Source organism: Talpa occidentalis, unplaced genomic scaffold (genome assembly GCF_014898055.3).
Source record: "Talpa occidentalis isolate TD23 unplaced genomic scaffold, MPIMG_talOcc4v2.1 talOcc4.15, whole genome shotgun sequence".
In the NCBI taxonomy this organism is placed as follows: Eukaryota; Metazoa; Chordata; class Mammalia; order Eulipotyphla; family Talpidae; genus Talpa; species Talpa occidentalis.
This window is the reverse complement of record NW_023601543.1, coordinates 31,756,695-31,784,683: the sequence shown is the minus strand read 5'-3', so window position 1 is coordinate 31,784,683 and position 27,989 is coordinate 31,756,695. Positions and strand designations below refer to the sequence as shown.

At 41.2% G+C, this 27,989-nt stretch overlaps 2 protein-coding genes and 1 pseudogene across 3 annotated transcripts; 2 read left to right on the top strand and 1 right to left on the bottom strand.

The window, feature by feature from the left end:
* Nucleotides 1–30: 30 nt before the first annotated feature.
* Nucleotides 31–18,005, top strand: TCEAL4 (transcription elongation factor A like 4). Of its 2 annotated transcripts, none has more exons than XM_054695629.1 (6): nt 31–57; nt 847–918; nt 1,284–2,632; nt 3,442–3,563; nt 13,013–13,183; nt 17,969–18,005. In XM_054695629.1, exon 3 carries the CDS (start codon nt 1,311–1,313, stop codon nt 2,007–2,009), a length of 699 nt encoding a protein of 232 aa, XP_054551604.1. In that variant the 5' UTR covers nt 31–57; nt 847–918; nt 1,284–1,310; the 3' UTR covers nt 2,010–2,632; nt 3,442–3,563; nt 13,013–13,183; nt 17,969–18,005. The 2 variants fall into 2 exon arrangements, with proteins under 2 accessions (XP_054551604.1, XP_037368065.1); XM_037512168.2 differs by lacking the exon at nt 31–57 and adding an exon at nt 170–262.
* On the top strand, nt 18,004–19,505 carry TCEAL3 (transcription elongation factor A like 3). Its single transcript, XM_054695630.1, is given in 3 exon segments — nt 18,004–18,036; nt 18,394–18,939; nt 18,941–19,505. Coding segments are annotated over 2 exon segments (687 nt in total). The 5' UTR covers nt 18,004–18,036; nt 18,394–18,420; the 3' UTR covers nt 19,109–19,505.
* A 4,090-nt stretch (nt 19,506–23,595) lies between these two features.
* On the bottom strand, nt 23,596–24,112 carry LOC119245565 (guided entry of tail-anchored proteins factor 1-like; annotated as a pseudogene).
* Between the last annotated feature and the right edge of the window lie 3,877 nt (nt 24,113–27,989).

The window sequence follows — 27,989 nt, the reverse complement described above, 5'->3', positions numbered from 1 at the left end:
AATTCTTTCTTGGACAAACTTCTTCAAAAGAAGAAAAGGACAAAAGACCCCTGAGAGGTGAGGGGGGACCCGCTCGGGAGAGCCGGCCGGGGGCTGACAGCCGCCGGTTGGTGGGCGGGGCGCGGGGGGCGAGCCGGGGTGACGTGACTCACGTGACCGCGGCGGCAGATGTGGGCACCGGTCCGGGATCCCGCCCTTGCTCCCGGCGGTCGGACCCGGAGCGGTCCGCTGAGCTCCCAGTTCTTCCTCCTGGTTCTTCCAGGTCAGTGGCGGGGGAGGAGGCCCGTCGGGGCCGCCCGCGGACCGGGGGACGGGGGAAGAGGAGCGGGCGTGGAAAGGAGCCAGGTTGGGGATGGGGTCCGGGTAGAGGGCGGCTGGCCCGAGCTTAGATAGAGATGGCGGTGGGGAGATGGCTAAGAGGGAGCCCGCAGCCAGCGGGCGGAGGGTCTGGACGGCGGACACCCCAAGTACTCGTGCCCCCTTTCTCCGCACCTCCTCCTCTCTGCCCTCCGTCCATTTTGGAGCCGGAGATGGTAAGCTGGGGGGCGCCCCAGCAGTGAGACAGTGGAAATAAACCCCCTCTGCCACTCCGTGCGTAGAGAAAAAAGTTGACCTGGAGGGCGGAGAGGCGAGTTGCCTCCGGAGAAGGACACCGAGATCCAAAATTAGTTAGGAAAACATCCTGGTCCGGCGCCCGAGGCGTGAAAAGAAATGGCCGCTGGGGTGCTGGGGCCCGAGGAGTCGGGGGAGGGAAACGTCGGGGGAGGGGGACCGGGTTACTGGAAAGGGACCCGAGTCCGGGTGCATCCAGCAAACGCCCAGCCCCTGTCTCCTGTCTGTCTGCAGCTCCGCGTGTCTGTTGTTCTCAGCACTCCGCTAGGCTAGAAAAAGAGGAGGAACCTGTCCAAAACCCCTCAGGTCAGTGAAGGAGGGGACCACTGGACAGGGACCCAGAGGGGCGGGGAATGTGGAGGGCAAGGGCTCGGCCGGAATTTGGGGCCCTCACCGTCTACCTCCTAACACATTTACATGCACGACGCCACGTTGAGCAAACGCACAGAAAATGGCAGGGGCTGCCAGGGAAAGGGTTGGCTCACGTGTATGGGAGGAATGATGGGGTCCGGGGTGGGCAGAAGGCATGGTTGGAGGGCCAGCCCAGGTCAGGGGAACCCTGACTGGGGAGAGATGACATTGCTGTGGGGACCTGCATCCCACCCTCAAGCTCTCAATCCCCCTGTCTTCTTTGTCCCCTCTCCCTCCCCACCCCACCTCCCATCCCCCAGGACAGGAACAGGAGAAGAAATCTCAGCATGGAAAAGCTCTGCACTGAAGGGAAGCCTGAGAGCGAAGGAAAGATGGGAAATGAAGAACAGCCCCGGGATGCAGGAAGGCCAGAAGTAGCGTGTACTCTGGAAGACAAGAAAAAGTTAGAAAATGAGGGAAAGACAGAAGCTGAGGCAATGCTAGAGGCTGAGGGAAAGCTAGAGAGCGAGGCAGCGCTAAAAGAAGGCAAGCCAGCCATGCAGGGAAAGCCAAGAGAAGGGAGGAAGCCGGAGAGCCTGGGAGAGCCAGGGAGCCAGGGAGAGCCAGGGAGCCAGGGAAAACCAAAGGAAGAAGGAAAGCCAGAGAGTGAGGAGGAGCCCGACAGTGAGGACAATCCAAAGGAAGAGGGAAAGGCAGCCAGCGAAGCCAGGGCTGTAGGCAAGCGCCCGGCTGAGGGTGACATCCCCAGGAAAGCCAAAAGGAAAACCACCAAGGGGCTAGCTCAGTGCCTGAAGGAACACAAGGAGGCCATACATGACATGCATTTGAGCAATGAGGAGATGATCAGAGAATTTGACGAGATGGCTAGGGTGGAGGATGAGGTGAAGAAAACCAGACAGAAATTGGGGGGGTTTATGTGGATGCAAAAAAGTTTACAGGACCCCTTCCACCCCAGGGGCCCCAGGGAACTCAGGGGTGGCTGCCGGGCCCCGCAAAGGGGCTTTGAAGACATTCCTTTCGTGTAGTGCCCCTGGTTGGCATTTGCCAGGCCCTGTGCTTTGAACCTTATGCTAGTCCTTTGCTTTAGGTGTCCCTCTCGATACCCAGCTGCAGCCCTCTGTGTTTCAGTAGCAGATTTTCATCCTTTGCATGGAAAAATGTTTATGGTGCATTGTAAAATTAAAACAGAAGCAGTTTGCAGAACCATATATATGGCATGAGTCCATTTTTGTAAAACTATAAAATCATTTACCTAGAGAGCTATGTACAGAAAAAAGTCCTGAAAGCTGTGTCCACTAAAGAATTAGCAGTGGTCATCTGTGGGTGATTTTTTTTCCTGTTCTTTTTTATTCATCTGTATTATTTTCTTCCAAAAACACAGATTACTTTTGGCATAAAAGTAATGAAAGATAAAAAATAGGAAAACAATATATACCAAGCAATCAAGAACTATTCAGTGAGCTTATGAAGGTAGTAGAGACACTTAAAATTCTCGGTGTCAGGATGTGGAGATGCTTAGTAAAACTCAACTTCTCAAAACTAGAGGAATCAACCTGGTGGTTATTATAGCTCCACTGCTGTAAGGGACAGTCTTGTCAACTGTGAAATGGGGATCTGCTGTCAAGAACCGTGTAGAAGATCAAATGAGGTACTGAGTGTGTAAACTGTGTTGGCCCCTCTCAGATGTTTGGGGGAGGACTGAGGGAGGTCCCACCTGTGTCCATGAATAGCTGAGAGGTAGATGCCATTCTCCCCTGGGTAATGCCAGTCTGTTAGGCACTGTGCCTCTTTTCAGTGGTTCCTGTACCCTCCTCAGGCCCATACTGCTGCTGGCAGGCTGGAGACCAGGATGGATTAAACCAAGAGTATCTCAACAGAAGGGTGGAAAATTCTTATCTGCCTGCAATAGAGTTATCTTTACCCAATTGGGTAGTATGCAGTTGTAACTTGGCCTTGATAAATTTCTTATAAGACCCTCCTTTCTAAAGTTTTTTTGTTGGTTTGTATGTGTTTTGCATACAGCCATCTCCCCTGGATTTAGAGAGTGGAGACTGAGCTAGGAGAAAAATCCGAGTGACCAGATGCTATACTATTCTCACCTGTTAATCTCTTGTCTGCTGATACTTTTTTCTTAGAAGGCCGTGTCTCTCAGGAATTCCTGTTAAGCCCTGCCTTACCATTTCAACAGATCCATCTATGTGGTGTTTTTTCATTTTTATTTGCTTATAGTGTTTTTTAAAAATAAACGTATTTTAGGATAGTTTTAGATTTTCTCTTTGTACTGCAAACATAGTACAAAGATTCTGTATTCCCCATTCCAGCATCCCCTAATATTACAGATTAATATGGCACATTTGTCACAATGAACCAATGTTGATAACATTATTATTTACTAAAGTACATACTTGATTATTCAGATTTCCTCAGTTTTTCCCTAATGTCCTTTTTCTGTTCCAGGATCCCATCCAGGTTATCATCTTACTTTTAGTCGTCAAGTCTCCTTAGACTCCTCTTGGCTGTGACAATTTCTCAGACTCCCTGTATTTGATGCCCTGACACTTTTGAGGAGTACTGGTCAGGTATTTTGTATAATGTCCCACAGTCAAGTTTGCTTGATATTTTTTCCTTATGGCTACACAGGCATTAAGTACTTTTGGGAAGAGGACCACAGAGGTAAAGTGCTGTTCTATCACATCATATAAAGAAGACATATTTTCAGTGTTGTCACTGTTGATGTTAACCTTGCTCACCTGGTTGAGGTAGTGTTTGTCAGGTTTCTCCATGGTAAAGTTAATTGTTGATATCTCCCTTCCCATACCGTGCTCTTTGGAAGAATGTGTGGACTTTGTAGTCCACCCTTAAAGGAGTGGGTGTTATACCTTGCTTCCTTGAGGGCAGAGTATCTGTAAAATTTGCTTGGAATTCTACACAAATACTTGACTTTGTCTCTTATCGCTGAACTCAACTTTTCCATTTACTTATAATCAGTATGGAGTCATTATTTTATATTGTGGAATCTAATCTAAATCTAATACCACTTTATTTCCTTGTTCACATTGTTCCAGGTTTGGCCACTAGGAGCCCTTTCAGTGGGCTCTTGTGTCTATTTGACATATCCCTGTCATTGTGTTGTGTGTTTTTTAACAAAGTCTTACTTTATGGCACTACAAGATGTTCTAGCTCGCATAGCCCATGCCCAAGCGCTAGAATCCGCCTTCTCCAAGGGACCCTGGTACTGTTGGTTGGAGAATGGTATTAAAAACCAAGGCCTGGGCACTAAGTGTAGCATTACTATTGGCATAGTATTGCTTCCAGGCCCTCTGAGTTGACAGAGCAAAGAGAGATCTGGATATTTAATAACCGTGAATATATACATACACATCTGTATGTGTATTTACGTATATGCATTTACGTCTCTAATTTTTTATTAGAAAATTTGACCTTTAGTCTTAGACACTACTCATTTCCACTTGATCTTAGCCAAAAGGCCGAGAAGCGATCTTCTCATTTCCAAAGGCACCTATGTCAGCACCTAATTACATCATCCCTCTTAGTGAGGTTGTTTCATACCTTGTAATATACTCAGATTCTTCTGTCACATTCTGCATTTTGGGAGTGCAGTTGTAAATGGTATTTTTAAATTTCAAACTGCAGACATTCATTGCTGTTAAGGAAAGCAATTGACTTGTGTAGTAGCCTTGATTCTTGTAGACTGATAACCAAGCGTTTATTAATGCTTTGGCACTTTCCATACAATCATGTCATCTCGAAACAGAAAGTTATATTCCTCCATTCCAATCTGTATGTTTTATTTCCTTTGATATTATTGCACTAGCTATAACTTCCAGCATGATGTTTAATAGGAGCAATGAAAAAAGACATCCTTGCCTTGTTCCTAATCTTAGGGTGAACTGTGCACTTCCTCAACATTATCTGAGATGTAAGTTTGTTGTAAAAATTCTTTTTTTTTTAAGATTTTTTTAAATTTATTTATGCATACAAGAACTGAGGTGTAGGCCAGGTGTGGGGTTTGGGTGAGAGGATTCACCAGAGACAGCGTGGGGAGCAGAACAGGCAGATCTACTGAAATACACTGCTCAAGGGGGCAGCAGGTGAGACAGGAGTGCAAGTGCGAACCCCGTGGTTAACCCCTGCGCCCCCAGGGCGGCACTGTTATAGTCTTTATCAAACAGTGGAAGTTACCCCTCTAATTCCAGTTTGAGAATTTTCATCATGAATAGAGTCTGTCAGATCCTTTTTTTGCATCAAGTGAGGTGATCATATGACTTTTCCTTTTTGGCCTGTTAATGTGATTGGGTGGATTATATTGATTCACTTTCAAATGTTCAATTAGCCTTACATACATTCCATTTCATTCGTTAAGTGCATACCTTTTTATACATTGTTGGATTGGATTTGCTAAGATTTTGTTAAGAATTTTGTGTCTGTGCTCACGAGAGATCGTGATATGTAGTTTTCCTTTCTTATAATGTCTTTTATCTGATTTTGGAATTAGATAATACCTCACCGAATGAGTCAAAAAGTTTTCTCTCTACTTCAATTTTATGGTAGAAAATTGTTATTATTTCTTCCTTAAATATTTGGTAGAATTCATTGGGGAAGTCCTTTGGTCCTGTTGATTTCTATCTTTGAAAGATTATTAATTATTGATTCAATTTCCTTAGTAGATACATGGCTATTCAGGATATCTTTTTCTTGTATGAGTTTTTGTAGTTTGTATCTTTCAATGAAGTGGTTCATTCATCTAAGTTATTAAATTTGTAGGCATAGATTTGTCTATAATATTCATAATATCCTTTCATTATCTTCTTAGGATCCATAAGACCAGTAGTGATAATCCCACTTTTATTGCTGATATTGTTCATTGAATTGGGATCCTCTTTCTTTTTTCTTGGTTACCCTGGAAAGAGATTTGTCAATTTTATTTATCTTTTCAAAGATCCAATTTTTAATTTCATTGATTTTCTCCGTTTTCCTGTTTTCACTTTCATTGATTTCTATTTCTTCTCCTTGTTTTAGATGTAAATTCTACTTTCTTTTGTTTTCCTGTGAAGAAAGCAAGGTTATTAATGTTAAATCTTTCTTCTTTCCTCATATATTCATTTAAGCTAGAAATTTCCCTTTGAGCACTGCTTTTGCTACAACCCAAAACTTTTTTGGCCTTCTGAATTTCCTCTTTGGTGAATTGCCTTTTGAGATTTGCTGCCCCCAAAAGTTTTGATAAGTTGTATTTTTACTTAGTTCAAAATATTTTTACATTTCTCTTTGACTCATGTGTTATTCAAAGAAGTGTGGTTTCATTTCAGAATATTTGGGTTTACCATGTATCTTTTTGTTATTGAGTTCTAGTTTACATCCTTTGAGAACACACTTTTATGACTTTTAGTCTTTTAAATTTATTAAGCCTATTTTGTGGCCCAGAATATGAATTCTCTTAATGAATGGTCTGTGTGAGCTTGAAAAACATGTGCTATTGGATGGAATGGTCTATAGATAGCGGTTAAATCAAGTTGATTCATGGTGCCATTCAGGTCAACTGTATCCTGACTGATAATCAGCCTGCTTAATTTTCAATTACTGATGGGGGGGCATTGAAATCTAATAATGAATTTTTGTGTATCTCTTTTCATTTCTATCCGTTTTTTTGCCTCATTTTGACACTTTTGTTAAGTGCATACATATTTGGAATGATTATGTTTTGCTTTTCACAATTGATTGCTTTATCAGTTTGGAGTGCTTCTTTTCATCTCTGATAATTTTCCTCATCCTGTGAAGTCTGCTTTTTCTGAAATTATATATTTACTCCAACATTCTTTTCCTCCTAGTTTTCTTTTGATTAGTGTAGTGTGGTGTAGCTTTCTCAATTGCTTTACTTTCAAATCTTTGGAGTCCTTATATTTTGAAGTGGACTTGCACACACCATATAGCTGTTTGCTTTTTTTTTATATTCGCTTTTTTTTTTATATTCACTCTAACAGGTGTCTTCAATCGGTGTTTTTAGACCAATTACATATAAAATGATTATTGAGATATTTGGATTAATATCAGTCAGTTTTCTGTTTGTTGCCAGAGGTTTCTTTTCTGCCTATTCTGGTTTTCATTAAGTACTTTATGTGATTACATTTTTTCTTTTTTTAAAGATTTATTTTATTTATTTATTCATACAAGAACTAGGGTGTAGGACAGAGGTGCAGGGTGAGGGGGTGAAATGATTCACCAGAGACAAGAGTGGGGAGCAGAACAGGCAGATTAACTGAAATACACTGCTTGAGGGGAGCAGCCCGCAGACAGGAGAGGTCTGCTGAGCCGTGGGTCAGCTCCCTGGGGGGAGGAGAGAGGGGGAAAGCTTCATAGTGCTGAGACTTAACCCCTTGCACCACTAGGGAGGACCCTCATTTTGTTTTCTTAGTGTGTCAATTATATTTCTTTTTGAAAACGTTTTAGTGACTCCCCTCATATTTACAATGTACATTTTTACCTATGATTGCTCTCAAATAATCCTCCTCTGCTTCATATATATGTAGTACAGGTACCTTATTAGAGTCTGCAAAATTGATTTCACTTATCCATGTACTATAATTATTCAGTACATTATTATTACTTTAGCTCAGTTATCTTCTATATCAATTAAGAATAAGATAAATAAAATATTTTATTTTCTTTCATGTATTTCATTTTCATGTTGTTTCTTCACATAGACCCAAGTTGCTGACGTGTAGAAGTTTTCTTCTGTCTGAAGAAAATCTTTTAACATTTTTTCAAGGGAAGGTTTGTTGGGACTGAATTCCATCAGTTTCTGTTTTTCTGAAAAAGTCTTGTATCTCCTTCACTTTTGAAGGATAAAGTTGCTAAAATTTTATGTTGGTGGATATTTTTCTTTCAGCATTTAAAATATTTCACTCCACTCTCTTCTTGTTTGTACGGTATCTGGTAAGAATTCCACTCTAATTCTTATCCTTAGTCCTCTACAAAGAAAGTGGGTTTTTTTCCTCTAGTTATTTTCAAGATGTTCTCTGTCTGTTTTATGAAGATTGAATATGATATGCCTAGGTGTAGGTTTTTTTTTTGTATTTATTCTGCTTTGTATTTTCCAAACTTCTTGAATTTGTAGTGTAATATCTCTTTTATTTATTTTTTATTTATTTTTATTTTTATATCCCCCATACAATTTTGACCCCAATTTTGACCCCAATCCCTCCTTCCCCCCCCCCAAAGAGTGTCTCTGGTTCATAGTTGTTTGTTGATGTAGTGTAATATCTCTTACTAAGTGGGAACGTTCTCAGTACTTAGTATTTCAAATATTTCCTCTACCCTGTTTTCTCATCCTTCTGGTATTCCAATCATGTACGTATTACATGTTTTAAAATTGTTCCACATTTCCTGGATGTTCTGTTCCTTTTTTTTTCTTTTCCTGTTTGTGTTTCAGTTTAGGAAGTTTCTGTTGATATATCTTTAAACTCACTGATCTTTTTTCCCTCAGTTGTGTCCAAGCTATTGATGACCCACCAAAAGCATTATTCATTTGTGCTTCAATTTTTTTCAATTTCTAGTAGTTCCTTTTAAAGCTTTATTGGTGTTTCCATCTCTCTGCCTATATTAATCATCTGTTCTTGCATGTTGGTTGCCTACTTTTTCCATCTTTGCCCTTAACAAATCGATCATAGTTATGGTAATTTCAAAATTTGCATCATATCTGAGTCTGTTTCTGATGTTTGCTTTGTCTCTTCACCTTATTTTTTTCCTTGCCTTTTGACATGACTTGTAAGTAAATTTTTTGTCAAGAGATGTATATGTCATATTTGGTGATAGGAACTGTGGTAAATAGTCCTCTACTGTGAGGATTTACGTTAAACTGACTAGGAGTTGGGCTTCGATTAATGTTTGTTGTTGTTTTGGATGACGGAGGCTTCAGAGTCCTTAATATTCCTTTTTTCTTTCCTCTTGATTTTGGGTTTCTCTAAGTATTCATTTTCAGAAAGAGTCTGTTTTTTGTGGCTCTTCAAGCTGTATTTTGCTTTTTTAATAGTAGATCCCTGATGGTGTAATCGTAAAATGCGGGGGGAGATTTTTTCATTTTTTAGTGGATCTGTGTTCTGGCCTGTGACTTTCACGTATGTTTTTAAATAGCTTATATCCTCCTCTTAGGTGAGACAGGAAGTATAGAGGCAATAGAATTGGATAATGGCTGTTTCCCCCATATCCGAGACAAGTCACTGTAAAAAATCATTTTTCCTGGAGAGTAGACATTTGTTGTGAAGAAAGTTGAAGAATAAAGTTCTTCTGAATTACACAGGTTACTTATTGAGTGTGTTGTGAATAGCTGGGAGTCCACAAATCTGGGTTCCAGAACCAAACTGTCTCAGAACCGGTCTTTGTCTCTTTATAATGAAGCCAAAAGTACCTAGCTTCCCATCCTCACCCTTACTATACACAGTATAAGTCTGGTGATGCAGATGGATATAAGATAACTTAGCAGAATATCTAGCTCATGAACTGTTGAATCATTCTGAATTCTAGAACTGTCTCTATCACCTACTATCAGTTCTTTGATCTTGGGAACAGCTTTGCTCTCCAAAAGCCTCAAGTTATCCCCTGTTTAAAATGGGATTGATGACTCTCCTTTCACTTTAGCCCCTGCTAATAATATTGAACCAAGTAGTGTGTCCCTTATGGGACTTGAGTTCTCTAATACCAAATCAAATTCTATGAGTACAGAATGATGGGAGAAATGATGAGAGAAAGAGGCAAAAATATTCTCACTTGTGGTAATTTTCTAGTTTTCATTTTGTTTTTAATTTCTTAAAATCAAGGTATAACTTATATATAACATCGCATTAGCTTTACGTGTACTTCATAATGATTTTGTATGAATGTGTGTAATGTGTGTACACACACACACACACACACACACACATATATAAAGGATCACCAGAATGAAGTTTAGTTATTATACATATTTTTGAAGGATCACCAGGATGAAGTTTAGTTAATATCATCACCATAGATAGTTAGGTTTTTTTCTTGTGATGAGAAATTTTAAGATCTACTCTTTTATCAAGTTTTAAATATACAATACAGTATTGCTAACTATAATCACCCTGCTGTACATTACATTCCCAGGACTTGTTTATCTTTTAACTGGAAATTGCTATTGCTTATTGATTTCTGTATTAATATATTGTGGTCGAGTACATAATGTGTGTAATTTCAATCCTTTCATACTTGTTGAGACCTTTTATGGCCTAATATGTAGTCAGTTTCTATAAAATGTTCCATGCATGCTTATACTAAGTGAAATGTTCTGTTTATGTACTTGGGGAAGGCTTGTTAGCCAAATTGTTCCAATCTTCTTTATGATTGTTGACTTTTTTATCTACTTGTTCTGTCAGTTATTGATGGAAATGTGTTAAAGTCACCCACTGTAGTTGTGAATTTGTTTCTTCTTGTAGTTGTCATTTTACATTTTATTGTGAAAGATAGCACACATGCAGAATCATACACACACACCGCGCACAGCTAAATTATTTATTATACCGTGAGAACCTGAGTAACTACCACTTATGTCAAGAAACAGAATACCTTTAACATTCCAGAAATCCTGTTGATGTCACCTCCCAATCATTCCACCCTTTCTCCCTACTAGAGATAAAATATTATCTTGAATTTTGTGGTAATCATTTCCTTGCTTTACTTTTATTAAATTTTACAATCTAAGTAGGATAGTTTAGTTTTGCCTCTTTTTTGAACCTTATATAAATGGAGTTACACAGCATGTAATTTTTATAGCTAGCATATGTTGTTAAGTACTATGTTTATAATATTAATCCATGTTTTTGAGTTTCGATATTCATAATTTATTTTCACTGATGTGTAGTACACTATATTGAATATATAGTTTAAGGTATTGTTTTATTCTTTATGGACATGTGAGTTATTTCTAGTTTTTTGATATTATAAATAATATTACTGTCAACAGTCTTGTATATGTCCCTAGGTGCATTTGTGCACACATTTCTGTTTGGTTACTACCTATGAGTAGAGTTACATGTTCAACTTTAATGATGATGCCAAATTTTTCCAAAGTAGTTGTAGCAGTTTACACATCTATGTGTAGTGATGCGAGTTCTCACTGATCAATATCCTCACTGTCACTGTGATTGTCTTTCTCATTTTAGCCGTTTTGTTGAATGTAGTACATTGCAGTTCTAATTTGCATTTTGTTAATGAAGTTAAACAGATTTTCTTTTTTGGATTACAATTTGGACATCTTTATGAAATGACTTTTTTTTCATTCTATTATTGTCTTATGTTTTTTTCACTTTGCTTTGTAGGAGTTTTTAATATATTCTGCATCTGAACCCTTTGTCTGTGAAATGTATTGCAAGTATTTCTCCCACTCTGTGGCATTCCCTTTAACTTTCTTAATAGTATCAATTGATGAATGGAAAATCTTAATTTCACTGGAGTCAGTTATCAAATTTTTACTTATGAATAGTGCCTTTCATGGGCCAGTTTTAAAAGTCTGTTTCTGCCATGTAGTTATGCAAATATTCTATTTTATTTTCTGGAAGATAGATATAGTAATTGTTAAAAAATTTGTTTTTATGTATTGTATTAGGGTTTTTCAGAGAAAATAGTAGGAGATTATACATATATGTAAGTATGTATACATATATGTGTATATATATATATATATACATATGCATACACACATGAATAGAGCTTTATTTAAAAAAAAATGGTGCTTATGGAGTCTGGGAAGTCCCACATAAGGGACGGTAATCTGCTTTATTCAATCTATGACTGTAGTGTTAATCTCATCACAATCATAACCAGAATAATGTTTGATCAAAAATCTGAGTTTTTTGATGCATGAAATTAACCATCACATGTACAGTGAGATGTAGGGGTAAAGATTTATCTTTTCCTGGGCCTCCCCGGTGGCGCAGTGGTTGAGCACTGGGTTGTGAAGCTGCCCGCAGCCTCTGCAGTGCCGGTTTGATCCCCGGCTGCTCCCCGGCCACTGGAGGAGGGTCCCACATGGTGCGCAGACCTCTCCTGCCGCCCGCTGCTCCCCTCAGCAGTGTGCTTCGGTCCTTCTGCCTGCTCTGCTCCCTGCTCTGGCTCTGGTGAATTCTCTCACCCTCCCATTCTTCTGACTATACCCAGTGCTTGTATAAATAAATAAATAAATCTTTAAAAAAAAAGATTTATCTTTTCCTTATCAATATCCAGTTTATTCAACATCATTATGGAAATCCTTTCCCCTAATGCTTAACAACGCACCTTTATTATGAATCAAATATCTCTGTGCATGGGTCTGATTCTGCTACTTCTGTTTAATTCCATTGGTCCTTTTGGCTATCCTTACACTAATATCACAGTATCTTAACTACTATGACTTTAAGTCTTAAGATTTAGACTTCAGATGTGTTAGTACTCCCTCTTTTATAATTCTCTGGAAGACTTTGGATGGATATTTTCTTCCTCAGATATCTATTAGGCAGAATTTACTGGTGAAGTTATCTAAGCCAGAAATTTTCTTAGTGGGAAACATCTTGAAAGATTTTAAATTCTGGATGTTATTTCTTTAATAGTAAAAAATCAGAATTTTAAGTTACTAAGTGTTTCAGTAAGATGCATTTCATTATGATTTCATCTTGTAATAAATCTTGCTCTGGATTTTGAAACATTTATTTACTTATTTTTGTGGGTGTTATTCCACAAAAATTCCAGAATATCTTCTGGACTTGATACTGGTTTTTAAAGGTGAGAAAAATGGGCCGGTTCATGCTTCCTTTTGAGGAACAGATGTTGCCTCAAACTGATGCCATCTTCATGCCTTGCCAGCTTTCTTTTTACAGTTTTCCAATTCCTTGTCGATTGGATTCCTAAATAGGCTGTTGGTCGTACTCCCAGTTATAATCAGGATTGCCTTCCCAACTGCTCTCCTCACTGGGTTGGACCTAAAGATGTTTTTCTTATTGCTTCTCTTGGGCTTTCCCAGGGGGTTCTTTTCTGGACTCTTCAATAAATGGTTCATATGAATCTTCAATGAATTCCCGGCTGAAATCCTGATCCAAAAAGTCACTGAATTCTCCACCAGTATGCCTCGATCTGTGGGCCTTGTTGCATGCAGAAGACACCACAACCCTTGGAAACAGCATCAAGGAAGACAGTGAGTGAATTCAAAAAGGGGTTCAAGGGTACCTAGCCTGTGTTTCTTGTCTCTGAACGCCGTCAGAAGTTCACTTCAGATTCTGTCACTGCCATCAAATCTGGATTAAATAAAATCCAGCTGAGTTAATGTTACAGAACTGGTTGGCTTTATTAAAAGATTCATGAATCAGGAAGCATCTCCTCTGCCAAATGGAAAGGCGTGGCTTAGGTTTTTTAAATTCATTGACATAAAGTTGTTGTAAATACATACATGCATATGCATACACATACACATATATTTATCTATATAAATATATGTACCTCAAGATTTTATTGTTTTCATAATAAAAATGAAGCTTAGATCTGGATTTGTTCTTTATCTCCCAGTTCGAAGTGTTTGTATCTCTTAATAGCCAGTATTCTCTTGCATCTGCAGTTGGGGTCAACTCATTCAAGCCTTGGCACATTCTTTGTAGATTTTAGTCTTTTTCCTGAAAATTGACTTAGTCTTCCTGTCATAGTCACCATGCTTCCTATCATAACTCTGCTTTTCCTAGGCATGCAGAGAATCCTTGCCCTTCTTACACTGGCTCATTTTGTGGGGTTAGCACTTGCTACACTTCTTACAGAAAGTCCAGTGGGTTTCAGGAATTGTTATGTTTATGAGAGCAATATCAGCATAGAAAATACTAATATATTTTTTAATCTAGGATCTGAGGTAATATCTGGTCTTGTCATTGCTTATTTGTCCATTTTTACATTTTTTTCTAGGTCAGTCTACACATTGATTAATTTTATTACCATTTGCTAAATAACCAACATCTAGCTTTGTTACTGCATTTTATTGTGTTTGTGTTCTATTACATTAATTTCTGTGGCTGGGTTTATATCTCGTTGCTTCCACTTTCATTGGATTTAATTTGTGTTCTGTCTCTGTGTTCTTAAGTGGGATGCTGGGTCATTGATTTTCAGTATTTTTTTCCTCTTCTAGTATGTACTTTTCAAATTATAAATAGCATGTTTCAGATAGAACCCACATATTTTTTCATTATGTTTCAGTTCACAACATTTCCTAATTTCCATTATGATTGCAATTTTATTATCACTGCTCTCATCTTAAAACTGTCTATATTCTTTAAGTAGTGGTAATGGGCCTCCTGAGGCTCACAAGTCCTCCATTAACCTCTAGTTCTCATATCAAGGTAACTAAGAGGCCTGCTCTGGCTGGGCACATTGAGAAAAATCTATCTGTCCCTCCTGGGGAGACCAACCCATAAGGTCAAGTTAATAAGTACATACAAATTGTAAAATATGAGGTAAATTTCCTTATGTCTTGTAATGCTTTTTGTTTTAAAGTCTATTTTGTTAATAAGTTAACTATAATGACTTTCTTTTGGTTAGTGTTTGCAAGTTAAATTTTTTTCTTAACTTTCGGTCTTTATATTTTAGATATCTTTTGTAAGCAGTATAGTATTTTTTTTCTAGTCTGAAAATAATTTTTATACTGCTTTGTGACACTATGTACATTTAATGTACTTACTGATATTAATAGGTGTAAATTAACCATTGAACCAAATTCCTTCTCTTTGTCCCATCTGATGTATGTTGCTTTTCTTTACTTTAGGATTGATTATTTTCTTATTTTTGCTCCTCTGTTAGCTTGGAAGTTTTATACTCTTGTACTCTTCACTAATGGTTATCTGGCAATAATAGCATAGTGTTTTACTTACAAAAGGCTAATATTAATTTACACATTTACATACTCCCCAGATAATGCCAGAACTTGAATATTTTTGCTCTAGCTCTGTTGACTCATGTTGTTAATATGAATTAAATGATAATACTTAACGTAGTGTTGATTTAAATATTCACAGATATTTAGCCCTTTAATTGCCGTTATTCCTTCCTTCATCTCTAATCTTCCATCTGGGATTTTTTTTTCCTGTTCTCTGAAAAATGCTCTGCAGCATTTAGTATTTCTTTCAGTTAATGCCTGCTACTAGCGAACTCTCAGTTTTAGGGGTTTTTTGTACAGATCTTTATTTCACCTTCATTTTGAAAGGTATTTTTGCTGGCTATCAGTTTCTTATTTAGCATTTATTTGCTTTTCAGACACCGAAGATATCATTGCACCATCTTTGTATTTCCATTGTTGCTGTTAAGTAGCCCAAATCAACCTAACATCTGTTCCTTTCAAGTTGCATTCTATTTTTTTTTTTTGATTACTTTTAGGATTTTCTCTTTGTCTTTGAATATCTGCAGGCTCACTGTTATGCATCTGTGTGTTTCATTTATCCTATTTGAGATTTGAACTTCTTCAGCCATTATATCTTCAAATATTGCCTTTTTCTTTTGGAACTCCAATTAAACATGTTAGACTTTGTCAGACCTTTCCATCTGTATTTTCCTTCTTTTCGACTTCCTGTACAATTTTAGTTTCTTCTGAACATAATTTCCAATTATTTGTCTTTTGAATCGCATTTAATCTGTTGTTAATTCCTTTCATTGAGTTTCTAATTTCATCTGAGTTTCTTAGTTTTAGAATTTCCATGTTTATTTTTCACTTTTTCTGGTTTATATTCCTTGCAGTTTTCAAGATAGGATTTTACTTATCAGAATACACTAAGCATTGTGGTTTAATAGTCTATCTGAAAATTCAGATAATTCAAAGTTTAAGGGATCTGTTTATATTGCCTGTTGTCTCTACTGCTACTTACTTAGGATGTATCTCTTGTTTGTATTTCTGGTTATCTTTATGTGTGGGCATTGAACTTGAACAATTGATAGTTATATAATTTGAGGCCAAGGATGATGGAATCTTACTACAGAGAAGGTCGTATTTGCACTGCTTAGGCCACTAAGGGTTCTTCTTGTCTAGAATCACATAATCTATGTTCAAACCTTAAAGTATACTAATCCACCTGGATGTTGCAAAGTGTAGCTAAAAAACTATGAGGGCTGGTTTATTTGAGGTTTCTAGCATCAGATGGGAATTTATTAGGAAACCCCCCTCCTTTTGATGAGGCTTGGGCTTTGATTTTTGCCGCTCTAGTGCTTTGAGACTGCCATATATTCACCTTAGTCTAGCATTGGCTTATTCCTTAACCACAGATGCTTTGGCAACAAATATAATTAACCATATAAGTACTAGATGAAAATATTGGTGAGTTCCTCTTTGACCTCATGTAGGAAAAGAGTTCTTAACTATGAATCAAAATTTAGATGCAATAAAAGAAAAATTTGATACATTTTGACTGCTTTTTCTTAAATACCTGGCAGAAATATACCATAAATAAAGTCAAAAAGCAACTAACAAACTGAAAGAAAATATTTGCAACATTAATAACAGATGAGCCTGCTATAGTTAATGTATACAGAATACTTGGAAAATGACGGTAGTAGGACCAACAACTCCACAGAAAAATGGGGAGAAGATATAAACAGGCAATTCACAAAGATATTAAAATTGTCATTAGACACAGAAATGCAAAATAAAATACTGCGATGCTACTCATCTATCAGCAAAAATTTAAAAGTATACTAGTTATGTTGGAAAGGGGTTTGGGGAAACCATATTGCTGTTGGGGAAGCAAAAACCACCACTTGTCTGAGGTTCCAGGGAGGGAAAAACCCCAAGAGGTAGGTTTGGGAATCCTCTGTGCTTAGAGGGAAATGCACAGACATCACCCAGGGAGAGCCGAACCCGCGGACTGAGAGGAGCAGAGGCCCAGGCCCACCACTCCAGGAGGCTGCTCGGCTTCCGGGCGGGCACCACCACCTGGGCTCTAGGACGCGAGTCTGTCTGGAAAGCGGCTGCGGGGCTCAGTTGCCCAGCGCACCGGGCCAAGCCGGGTACCAGCCTGTGCTCGGCCGGCACACCCGAGACACGGGGCGTCCCGGAGGGGTGCCGCGCCAGGTGCCAGGCCCCGATGCGCCAGGTACAGCACCTGCCGGCGGGGCAGGGAGCCCGCCCCAGCCCCTCTCTGCGCGACTCTCGCTTTATCATCTCCCCCACCCAAGTCCACAGATGCTTGGTCCTCTGGAGGGAGGGGGAACGGGGGAGGGGGCCGAGCTCGGGTGACGCGGCGCTCACGTGGCCGGTTGGGCGCCGACGTGGGCAGCAGCCCCCGCGCCGCCCGCCTGCCCTGCGGTCCAGTCCCGGTGCGGTCCGCTCCCGTCGCCCGCGCGGAACCGGCTCCGGGAGCTGCCCGGGCGGCGGGCGGGGGCGAGCGGGCTTCGGCGAGCCCGAGGAGGCGCAGGCCTGCCCGGGCCCGCAGGTCAGTGCGAAGGTGGGCGCTGCCCGCGCCAGGGGCAGGGGTGGCGGTGGACAAGGGTAGGACCCGGGAGCGGGGGGAGGGGGGGTGAGGACGCCTGGGCACCAGTGAGGAGGGGACCCGGCGCGGGAGAGGCCGATGGGGAGGGAGGACCCCGAAAAGGACCCTCCTGCTGCCTTGACGACCCTCCCCTGCGCCCCATCCGCTTCCCAGCCTGAAATGGGGGGGCGCCCCCGCAGTGCGACAGTGAAACGCAGACACCTTCTGGAAAGAATCTCCCTCACGTTCTGTGCCTCTGAGCAAAGGCTGACCTCCAGGAAAAGGGGGTGGGGGGAGGGGGCTGCCTGCACACAAGCGGGAGACCCCCAGTGGTTGGGAAAGCAGCCTGGTCTGGCTGCAGAGGCCTGAGAAGTAATGGCGGCTGGGATGCTGGGGAGGTAGGGGAGGGAAACGTCTGCTGAAGAGCACCGGGTTCAGAGAAGGGACCCCAGTTCTCCGAGGACACAGCCCCTGCCCCCTGTCTCCCGTAGGTCTGCCTGCCTGTTTCCAGCACTCTGCAAGGCTAGAAGGACTAGCAACCTGTCCAGAGTCCCTGCAGGTCAGTGCAGGGGGTGGGGTCACTGGGCCGAGGCGGGGAGGGGGGAGTGGGGAGGGCAAGGCTTGGGCAGAACTGCAGGGCCTCACTGCCCATCCCCCAAACCACACAGCCCCACCACGCAGAAGGGTGGTCCAGAAGCTGCAGGGCCTGCCAGGGGAGGGTTGGCTCACGTGTGGGAAGAATGGTGGGGTCCGGGGTGGGCAGAGGCACACTTGGAGGGCCAGGCCAGGCCAGGCCAGGGAACCCTGACAGGGGAGAGAGGAGATTGCTGTGGGTCCCTGCATTCCACCCCCAAGCCCTCAGTCTCCCTTGTCTCCTCCTTCCCCCTAATCCCCCATCCCCCACCCCCACCCCCAGGACAGGAACAGGAGGGGAAATCTCAGCATGGAAAAGCTCTGCACTGAGAACGAAGGGAAGCAGGAAAGCGGGGGAAAGCCCGAAGATGAAGTGGAGCCTGAAGATGGAGACAAGTCTGAGGAGGACGAAATGCCGCACATAAAGAGGAACCCAGAACACCGCAAGCGCCAGGATGAGGGACAGGCAGAGGATGGGGGACAGTCAGAAGAGGAGGGAAAGCAGAAGCAGCAGGGCAAGTCGGAGGATGAGGGAAACGCGCACGGGGAGGGCGAGCCCGAAGCCCAGGGCCAGCCCGAGGGTGCGCTGCGGGCTGCTGAGAAGCGCCCGGCCGAGGATTACGTGCCCCGGAAAGCCAAAAGGAAAACGGACAGGGGGACGGAGGATTCCCCCAAGGACTGTCAGGAGAACGTGCAGGAGAGGCCTGCGGGCGGTGAGGAGGTGATGAGAGAATGTGGAGATGTGTCCCGGGCTCAGGAAGAGCTGAGGAAAAAGCAGAAAACGGGGGGCTTTCATTGGATGCAAAGAGATGTGCAGGATCCTTTTGCCCCAAGGGGCCAACGGGGTGTCAGGGGAGTGCGGGGCGGAGGTAGGGGCCAAAGGGGCTTACATGATATCCCCTATCTTTAATACCTTTGGCTTCGATTCTGGTGTCGCTAATGAGAATATTGCTGACCCCGCTTGCCCTGGCAGGCATTTGCCAGGCTATGTGCTTTAACCTCGTGCTGATCCTTCGCGTTAGGTGTCACTCTTGTTACCAGCAGCCTTCTGACCCAGCTAGAGTGCTCTATCAGTAGGGGAGTTTTCACCCATGTGCATGGAAGAGATGTTCATGGTGCATTGTAAAATAATAAAAAAGGACAGTTTTCAGAACCGCATATATAGCATCTGCCCATTTTTGTAAAAATGGATTCTGCATAATGTGTGAGTACAATTACCTGATGAGTATGTATCTCCATGTTTCCCTCTACAGACGTGTCCACCCCCTTCTCTTCCCTACTTGTACCAGTATCAGTAGACACTGCTGTCCCTTCCCCCCAATCCTCTAGTGTCCTGTGGGTCCCACCATGTGTGATTCTTTTTTTTTTTTTTTGAAGATTTATTTATTTTTGTACAAGAGCTGGGGGTACAGGCCAGAGGCGCGGGAGGGTGAGAGGATCCACCAGAGACAGCGGGTAGCAGAACAGGCAGAAGGAGCGAAATATACTGCTGAGGGGAGCAGCGGGAGAGACAGGAGAGGTCTGCTGCGCAATGTGGGATTCTCTCCCACCGGCCAGGATCGAACTTGCACTGCAGAGGCTGTGGGCAGCTTCACAGCGCGGCGCTCAACCCGCTGCGCCACCAGGGAGGCCCCCATGTGTGATTCTTTTTCTCTTTGCTCACTCATTTACACTTTCTCCTAAAGGATATGGATTATGTTTGTCACAATAAAAACAGATCCAGAAATCAATACATGACAAACAATGGAAATGCTCAGTGAGCTTATTAGGGCAATGAAGACATTCAAAATTCCTGCTCTCAGAATGTAAAACTCACATTATCATTAGGACTTCTTGGTAGAAGAATCAACCTATCCATTATCAGAACAGATCCATTGTTGTAAGGGTCAGTCTTGTCATCTGTGAAATGGGAACAAAATTTGTCCCACAGACTGCTGAGTTGATTAGATGAGGTTCTGAGTAGAGGGGCACTAGAAGGACCACGGACCCTGTCAGACAGTCAGTGGGGAGCTGAAGGTCGATCTCATCTGTGTCCAGGAGCAAGCCCAGGCAGTTGAGAAGAGGGTGCCACCCTCCTCTGGCTACAATACATCTGGGCATTCCTGCTGTGCCCTGTACCCTCCCTCTGCTGACAGTGATTGATATAATGAGCCCTTGTGACAAAGTCCCTTGATTCCCTAGTGTTCTCAAAGGACCACAGCACCTATTTGACGTCTGTAAGAAAGTGGACAAGCCCTTCCCTCAGCTTCAGAGCTGTCCCTATACTGGTGGCACTGCCATAAGGCTTGGGCCACACTGTGTTACATAGTTAACATTCATCAATATTTTTAGTTCATTTTATATTTGACTATAGTTTTCTTTCCATAGGACTCAGACATTTGGATCCACAGGGGGCTTTGTTGGAAGACTGATTTATGGGCAATAGATTGTGATTTGAACTGCAACCCTACCACAATACCCCAGGGAAACCATAACTAAATTTATGGTTTAGTATGTTTTTCTATCTAAAAAGTCTCCTATACAAAATCAAGGGACTTGTTCATATGTAATCACAGAAGGTTACACAGCTAAGTTTCGAGTTGAAAACCATCCCTTTCCAATATAGAGAAACCAAAGGGATCAAAGACAAACTTGAAAACTGACAATATATCTGAGGCACTCATGGGGGTGTGGGGGAAGTTGGGGGAAGAGCACACAATGGACTATGGTGGAGGACCATGGGTGCTTTGGTGGTAGAAAACTATGGTGACCACAACTGAGGGGAGAAATCATATATTTTGATAAAACAAACAAGGATGTAAAATAATGGTATATCATTAAAAATAAAGTAGCAGAATTCTAAATATATCCTGGTGGGTTTTTTTTTTCTGACTTTAAAATTAAAGCATAAATTGCATATAGTACAATGCACATGACTCAAATATTATATTTTGATAGTTTAGTTAAATGTGTATATGCTTATAGTCCACAACACTAAAAAATACAAGCTATTTATCACCATAGAGTCAATTTTCTCCCAAATCCTTTTAACTATTACAATAAATTTCAATGAGACTGCTAAATAGTGAAAATACAATTAGAAACACTGTTGAAAGATATAACTAATAACATTAACTGCAAAACATTATTTTTATGCTTTGATTCATTGCCAATGGCTTGAGGAATGATGTAACATGGAAACGCAACTAACATTCTGTATACTTGGGAGGGGGTGTCACTATCTCTGCTCTGATGCAGTCTTTGTGATAAATCTAAGAACTGGGTCATAAAATCTTTTATCTTCAAGGCTGCCTTTTGTGGACATATGAGTCTGGTCAAACATTCTGTTGTTTATACTTCTGAAGGTGGCAACATAGTGTGGGGGTTGGAATAATGGTGTTCTGGGCCTTCCAGATAGCCTACAGGTTTTCTTCACAACCAAACTGCTCTGTATTACTATGTGTTTTTTCTGTGCCCCAAATTGCTGCCTTCTGCTTATTATTTTCTACCACTTGTAGCTCTGCATTTATCTACATGGACTTTTTTCAATCACTGCCTGACTCCATTTTCATTTGTTTAACCTGTGTCCTCTTGGTAGATGGTTATGTTGTTCCTGACTTCACCTGCATCCAAGTTCCTCTTGACAGAAATCTGGAAGTTATTCTTTCCTCTTGGAACCAAGCAGGAAAAAAATCCATCCCATTGCCCGGAGTCATGAGAGCCAGGGACAATGGGAAGAGTGTCTGCGCTCTGAAGATTTTTAAAATTATTTTTTGCCACTATTTATATAATGTGTTCTAGAGTTTTCTCCTAACAAATGGAAAAAGACAATTGCTAATGATCAGTTAAATGCAAACAATAAAATTTAAAATATTGCTAGGAAAAAAGATAATCTTGGGTTAGGCAAACACTTCATAAAAGGACATAAAAAGCACTAGTAATAAAAAACTGATAACTGGATGACAAATATTTTTTATTATAAATTTTAATTAAGGAATAATTTTACTAATGAAGTACCATTGTTTTACATCTTTGTTAATATTTTGAAAACATAGGCTTTCTCCCCTCAGGTGTGGTCACTGTAGCTCCCACCACCACAGCACTTATAGCCCTCTACCACAGTCCATTTTATATTTGACCCTTGAAAACTGACCACTCTCCTTCACTCATCCCCCTTCCTTCTTGTTATCTCAGATCTATGGTCAGTTTTCAAAACTGGTTTTATAGTTTGTCTTTTTTTGACCCTTGGTTTGGTTTCTCTATATTCTACAGTACATATAAAAGATACTATCTGGTATTTATCTTTCTCCTTCTGGCTTATTTCACTTAGCATAAGCCCTTCCATCTCCATTCTTGTTGCTGTAAATGGCATGAGTTTCTTTTTTGATTGTTGAGTAATATTCCATTGTGTACATACCACACCTTCTTGATCCACTCATTTGTTTTGGGGCACTTAGGTTGTTTCCATATCTTGTGGGTAGTTAGGGTGATGATAAACTGAAGTACCACACTGTCATTTTACAACGCAATCCGCAGAAATAATAGTGAACTACTGATTAGAGCACGAGGGAATACAAGAATAGAAATAGGATCTTTCAAAAACTACCATTAACATTTAGCTTGGTGGCCACTTAGTTAAGGAATAACCCCCTGGCTATTTGTCAGTATGGACGGCCATAGACAATAACTGGCTATGAGGAAGGAAGTCATACAAGCACTTGCAAACATTTTAATTAGAAAAAGGATTTTACAAAAGTGTTAGCAGAATTATACCTTATGGACCAAACACATAGCCACTGAAATTAATTTAATCAGCCCTCCTGGTGTGTTCTTTAAACTTTGTTCTATTCTATAGAGCATAAATATTAAATGTTTATAAAACACATTTCATTGGAAATGCTTTAAGTACAAAACACACAATTCAAGCAAAAAACAATGCATTGTGGTCTCATGAATACATTTGCAAAACACAATAATGAAAAATTAACAGCCTCAAATAAGTAGATTACATTACAGAAGGATTGGCTAAAAGATTTAAATGAATAACAAAGTGCAAGCAATGTCAATTAGTGTTATTCTTTTGGTATACTGCATGAGAGTAAAGAAAACAAATGATCAAATCCTAGCAGTGGTATTAAAATCAAGTTCCTGTCTAATTTGGATTAAAAATAACACCAAGTTTTATTTTTAATAAGTTATTAGAAAATTCTGACTTTCTCATTGGCCATGTGTAAAATTATGCGAGTGCGAATCACAAGTAACAACTTGGAGACACCCAGGTTACACTTTTCTTAGCGCAAACCTGGCAGTATGCCAGCTGGTACATAAGTGCTGCAGGCTGACCTTTCTGGCTCAATACAAGTGTACAAGATCATGTTTCTCATAAGAATTTCACTTAAAGTCCAAGAACAAACATAATCAACAAAAAAAAAAACTAACCTGTGCACTTATGTTTCTTAAAAAAAACAACAAGGTAAATCAGTTTAATCTACTAAAATCCGTTTTCTTAAAGTGTCTAGCTGCATTGATCTTTTTCAGCTGAAAGGGTGAAGCACAATAGCTTTGACTCTGTTACAGACCAAAATCCAACAGGTAATACCAACACCACCTGCCGCTCTAGCAGGAAATGCTACCAGGTAGTCTAGTGGAGTTAGCCATTGACTCAGCACCACAGCCACAAAATAATACTTCTAGGTGAGCAAAACCATCAGGGCAGTTTGCAATATGTAGAAGGTAACATTTAGAACCCATTTCATCTTGGCTAACTGAGCTGCCTGAGCTTTCACATGAGCGTTGAGCTTATCTGTCAGCATGCTGATCTTTCTTTCCAGCCTGGAGTCTCCGGCAAAGTCACCCATCATGTTGACAATGGGGAGCTCTTGCTTCATGTCCTGGAATCGGGCTCTCATCTGTGACTCCTGCTCTGCATCCTTCTACAACACTCTGGACAGGGAGTGGGAGGAGGGCAGGAGGAGGATCCTGAGGACCTTGCACCCAAACACCAAGATGAGCACCAGCAGCCACCAAATTATAAAGTTTAAAAGGAGGCATGGGCCTCCCCTGGTGGCGCAGGGGGTTGAGCGCCACACTGTGAAGCTGTCTGCAGCCTCTGCAGCACCAGTTTGATCCTGCCTGGCTGGCTGGGGTCCCACATGGCACGACAGACCTCTCATGTCGTGCCCGCTGCTCCCCTCAGCAGTGTATTTCATCAGTCTGCCTGTTCTGTTCCCAGCTCGTCTCTGGTGAATCCTCTCACCCTCCCGCGCTTCTGGCCTGTACCCCAGTTCTTGTATAAAATAAATAAGTTAATTAAAAAAAAATAAAAGTAGGCAAAGGATTTGAACAGATGCTTCACCAAAGAAGAGATGAAGATCTCAAACGATCACATGAAAAGATGTTCAACATTGGGCCTCCCTGGTGGCCTGGGGGTTAAGCGTCAGCGCTATCACTGCCATGGCCTGAGTCTGATCCCTGGCCAGGGAGCTGACCCACATATAGCGCAGCAGACCTCTCTTGTTTCACCCGCTGCTCCCCTCAGCAGTGTATTTCGTCAGTCTGCCTGTTCTGTTCCCCACTCTGTCTCTGGTGAATCCTCTCACGCCCCCACACCTCTGGCCTGTTCTTGTATGCAGAAATAAAGATGAATAAATCTTTAAAAAATTTCTTGAAAGTAAAGATATTATCTTGTGGGCACTAAAATATAAATGTGAAATGGATGACAGGTATGGTGTAAAGGACCATGAAAGATAGGAAGGGCAGAGAGGAGATAGATCTACATGGTTTACCAAGTTTATAATTTTTACATGAAGCTGTAAAATATTAACACTAAGGAGACTATAAAAAGTTAAGGATGTATATTGCAATCCCTAGAGCAACCATTAAAAAAAAGAAGAGGGGCCTCCCTGGTGGCGCAGGTGGTTGAGTGCCGCACTGAAGCTGTCCCCAGCCTCTGCAGTGCAGGATCCATCCTGGCCGGCGGGACAGAATCCCACATGGTGCAGCAGACCTATCCTGTCTCTCCAGCTGCTCCCCTCAGCAGTGTATTTTGGTCCTTCTGCCTGTTCTGTTCCCCACTCTGTCTCTGGTGAATCCTCTCACCCTTCCGGACATCTGGCCTGTACCCCGGTTTTGTATGAATAAATAAATCCTTAAAAAAAAAAGTCCTTGCGAGGAAGCACAACAAATGTAACTCTCATTGTTGGTGAGAATGAAAAATGGCATGGTCACTTTGGAAAAGTCTGGCAGCGTACATTTACCATGACCCAGTAATTCCAAGCCTCGGTATTTACTCAAGTGAAATGGACATTTTAATAAGTTTATTCATAATAGCTCCAAACTGGAAATAATTGCAGGGCCCTCATATAGTGAATGAATAAACTGTGCTTTATTGGTACCTGCAAAAATATAAATGATTCAAATTCATTTGACTAAGTGAAAGAAGTCAGACAAAAAGGGTAACTCTCTGGTATGGTCCCATTTACAAGACATTTTGGAAAAAGCAAAGTATAAGGATAAAAATCAGATTGATTCTCAAGTATAATTTTGAATGTTGTTCCTAATTATGGAAACTATAAGCTTTACCCTCTGTCTCTCCTACTCCTATCCCCACACCAAGGCTAACCAATACCCTTTTAATGCATCCCCTGTTTAAATTATCCAGAGCTGGTTTTTGTGACTAAGTACCCTAATACATATAACATGTTTTCCTTGACTGAACAAATGCCTAATTTCTTGCATTCCCTCCCTCCAACTTCATTGAAATTTATCACAAATAAATTCAAAGCCCTTTTTCTGTGATCAACTTACAAAATGAATCAGCCTGTGCCCTCACTGAAATTTTTTATGTTTCCTTTGTAATTTTATTTTTTTGACCATTGATGTCTACAGACTATTCTTCAAGCTTACAACATCCAGATTGTTATTCCAGGTAGAGGAATTTGGATCACAATTTGGATCTCTGGGCCCCTCACTGTCTATATGGAAGTCTGTTAATCTCAATTACTTTTCTAAGGATAGATTTGCCCATTCAAACCCACAGAAGTTTAGAGTTTGGGAATGAGAGAGCCTACTACTAACTAGTTTTCCTGGGCTCACAGGATAATATTTGTCAGTGGGGACTACTCTGAAGAGGCAGTGTCTGAGATCAGGCCCATCCTATGTAGTATTCGCACACAAGCCCACAGAAGGTATATGGATGGTCATGAAGAAACAAGTCTCAGCTGAGATAAAGAGTAAATATTCCTGGAAGTATTAAACTCTTTATTATTATTTTTTGTCCTCTTCCTTGTGAACCAAAGAATACACATGAAGTATTGAAACCAAACCAGTAAGCCATTTTATAGCTTAACCATGGATGCAGGAGGTATCTCCAAAGGATGCAAGAGATGCAGACTTCCCACAATCTAGAACCATTTACAAAGATAATCAAAAGAAAGACTTAAGTCAATTCTCCTGAGAGCTGGCGACGTTCAATAGCATGCTAGCCATAAATGGTCACAACCTACATTTCTGTGTGGCAACATTCTTGGGTCCCTTAACCTAAAAGCAGAGTTGCCTGTACATAAAAGTACAGATAACCATGCGCCCCGATAGGAGAAAAGCCAACTCAAGTCCTCAGGACACAAAATGAGGAAAACAACAGCTGTCCCTGCGAAGACAATTATCAATAACCAATGGGTACCCCGATACCAAATTCATAGGTCTGAATTTAGATAAGTGACAATATGAAATTTTACCTTTGTCTCACAAACCAGGCACTACAGACAGAGATGCAGGAGAGATGATATTGGTAGGAATTTTTACCTTTCACCAGCTTCTGCTAGTTTTCCTAGGGTCCCATCTGCAGGCTTCAGCAGCAAGTTAGGTAGTCCAGCAGTCTCATTTGAGTCACCAGAAATTATAGCACAGGAAAAATAATTTTCCCTCTATTATTCTGAGTTCTTGACTGAGACCATTTTCTCTAGGGCATCTTATAAATGGAGAAGTTTATCTAAGTTAAAAGTTTTCTATTGTGGGCACTATAACTCAAAATTGTCTTTGGTAAGGTTAACCCACTTGTTTAAACAAACACAGATTATGGGCCCATAATTTTTTAAACGATTTATTTTTATTTATTTCTGTATACAAGAACTGGGGTGTAGGACAGAGGTGCAGGGGTGGGGATGGTGAGAAGATTCACCAGAGACAGAGTGGGGAGCTGAACAGGCAGATCTACTGAAATACACTGCTGAGGGCATAGTGGGTTAGACATGAGAGGTCTGTTGTGCCATGTGGGTTAGCTCCCTGGCCGGGGTTTGAACTCTTGCTGCAGTGGCTGGTGATAGCTTGACAGCACTGACTTCAACCCCTGAGCCATCAGAAAGGCACTGGGCCCATAATTTCTGTACATATAGTTAGAGTCGCGGATGGAATAATCCCAGACTCTTTGAACTTGGAGGAACCAAATTTATCTTTTTTCCCTTCGTAAGAAAATTGTATTTATCTGTGGCCTCACACTAAACCCAATCCACTTTAAGTTCATTTGGAGACCTGATCCAGAAAAAGAAAGGTTCAAGTAACTTTGGGGTATATGTGTTGCCAGATGTGGGCCTGCTCCCCAATGTTACAGAAGCCAATACCATACCACCAGCTTTTAGTGAAAGAAACAGCTGAAATCGAGGTCACCTGGCTGGAGACTGGAGGCAAGGCTCCAGTTTCTCATCATTGTCACCAAAACTTGTTACTTCCTATCCTTTTCATCTTAGCTATCATATTGGCTCATCGTGTGGGTATCTAGTTTTTCCATCATGATTATTTTAAAAACTTTTCTTTTCCCCCTTTGAGTTGTCTTGGTATATTGTCTTAGTTATTTACAATTTCCAGACACTGCAAGAAAGCAGTGAGCACGACAGACTGGGTGAG

Excerpts from the sequence above, each read along its gene's own strand:
- TCEAL4 (XM_054695629.1), top strand. The coding sequence starts at position 1,311 with ATGGAAAAGCTCTGCACTGAAGGGAAGCCTGAGAGCGAAGGAAAGATG.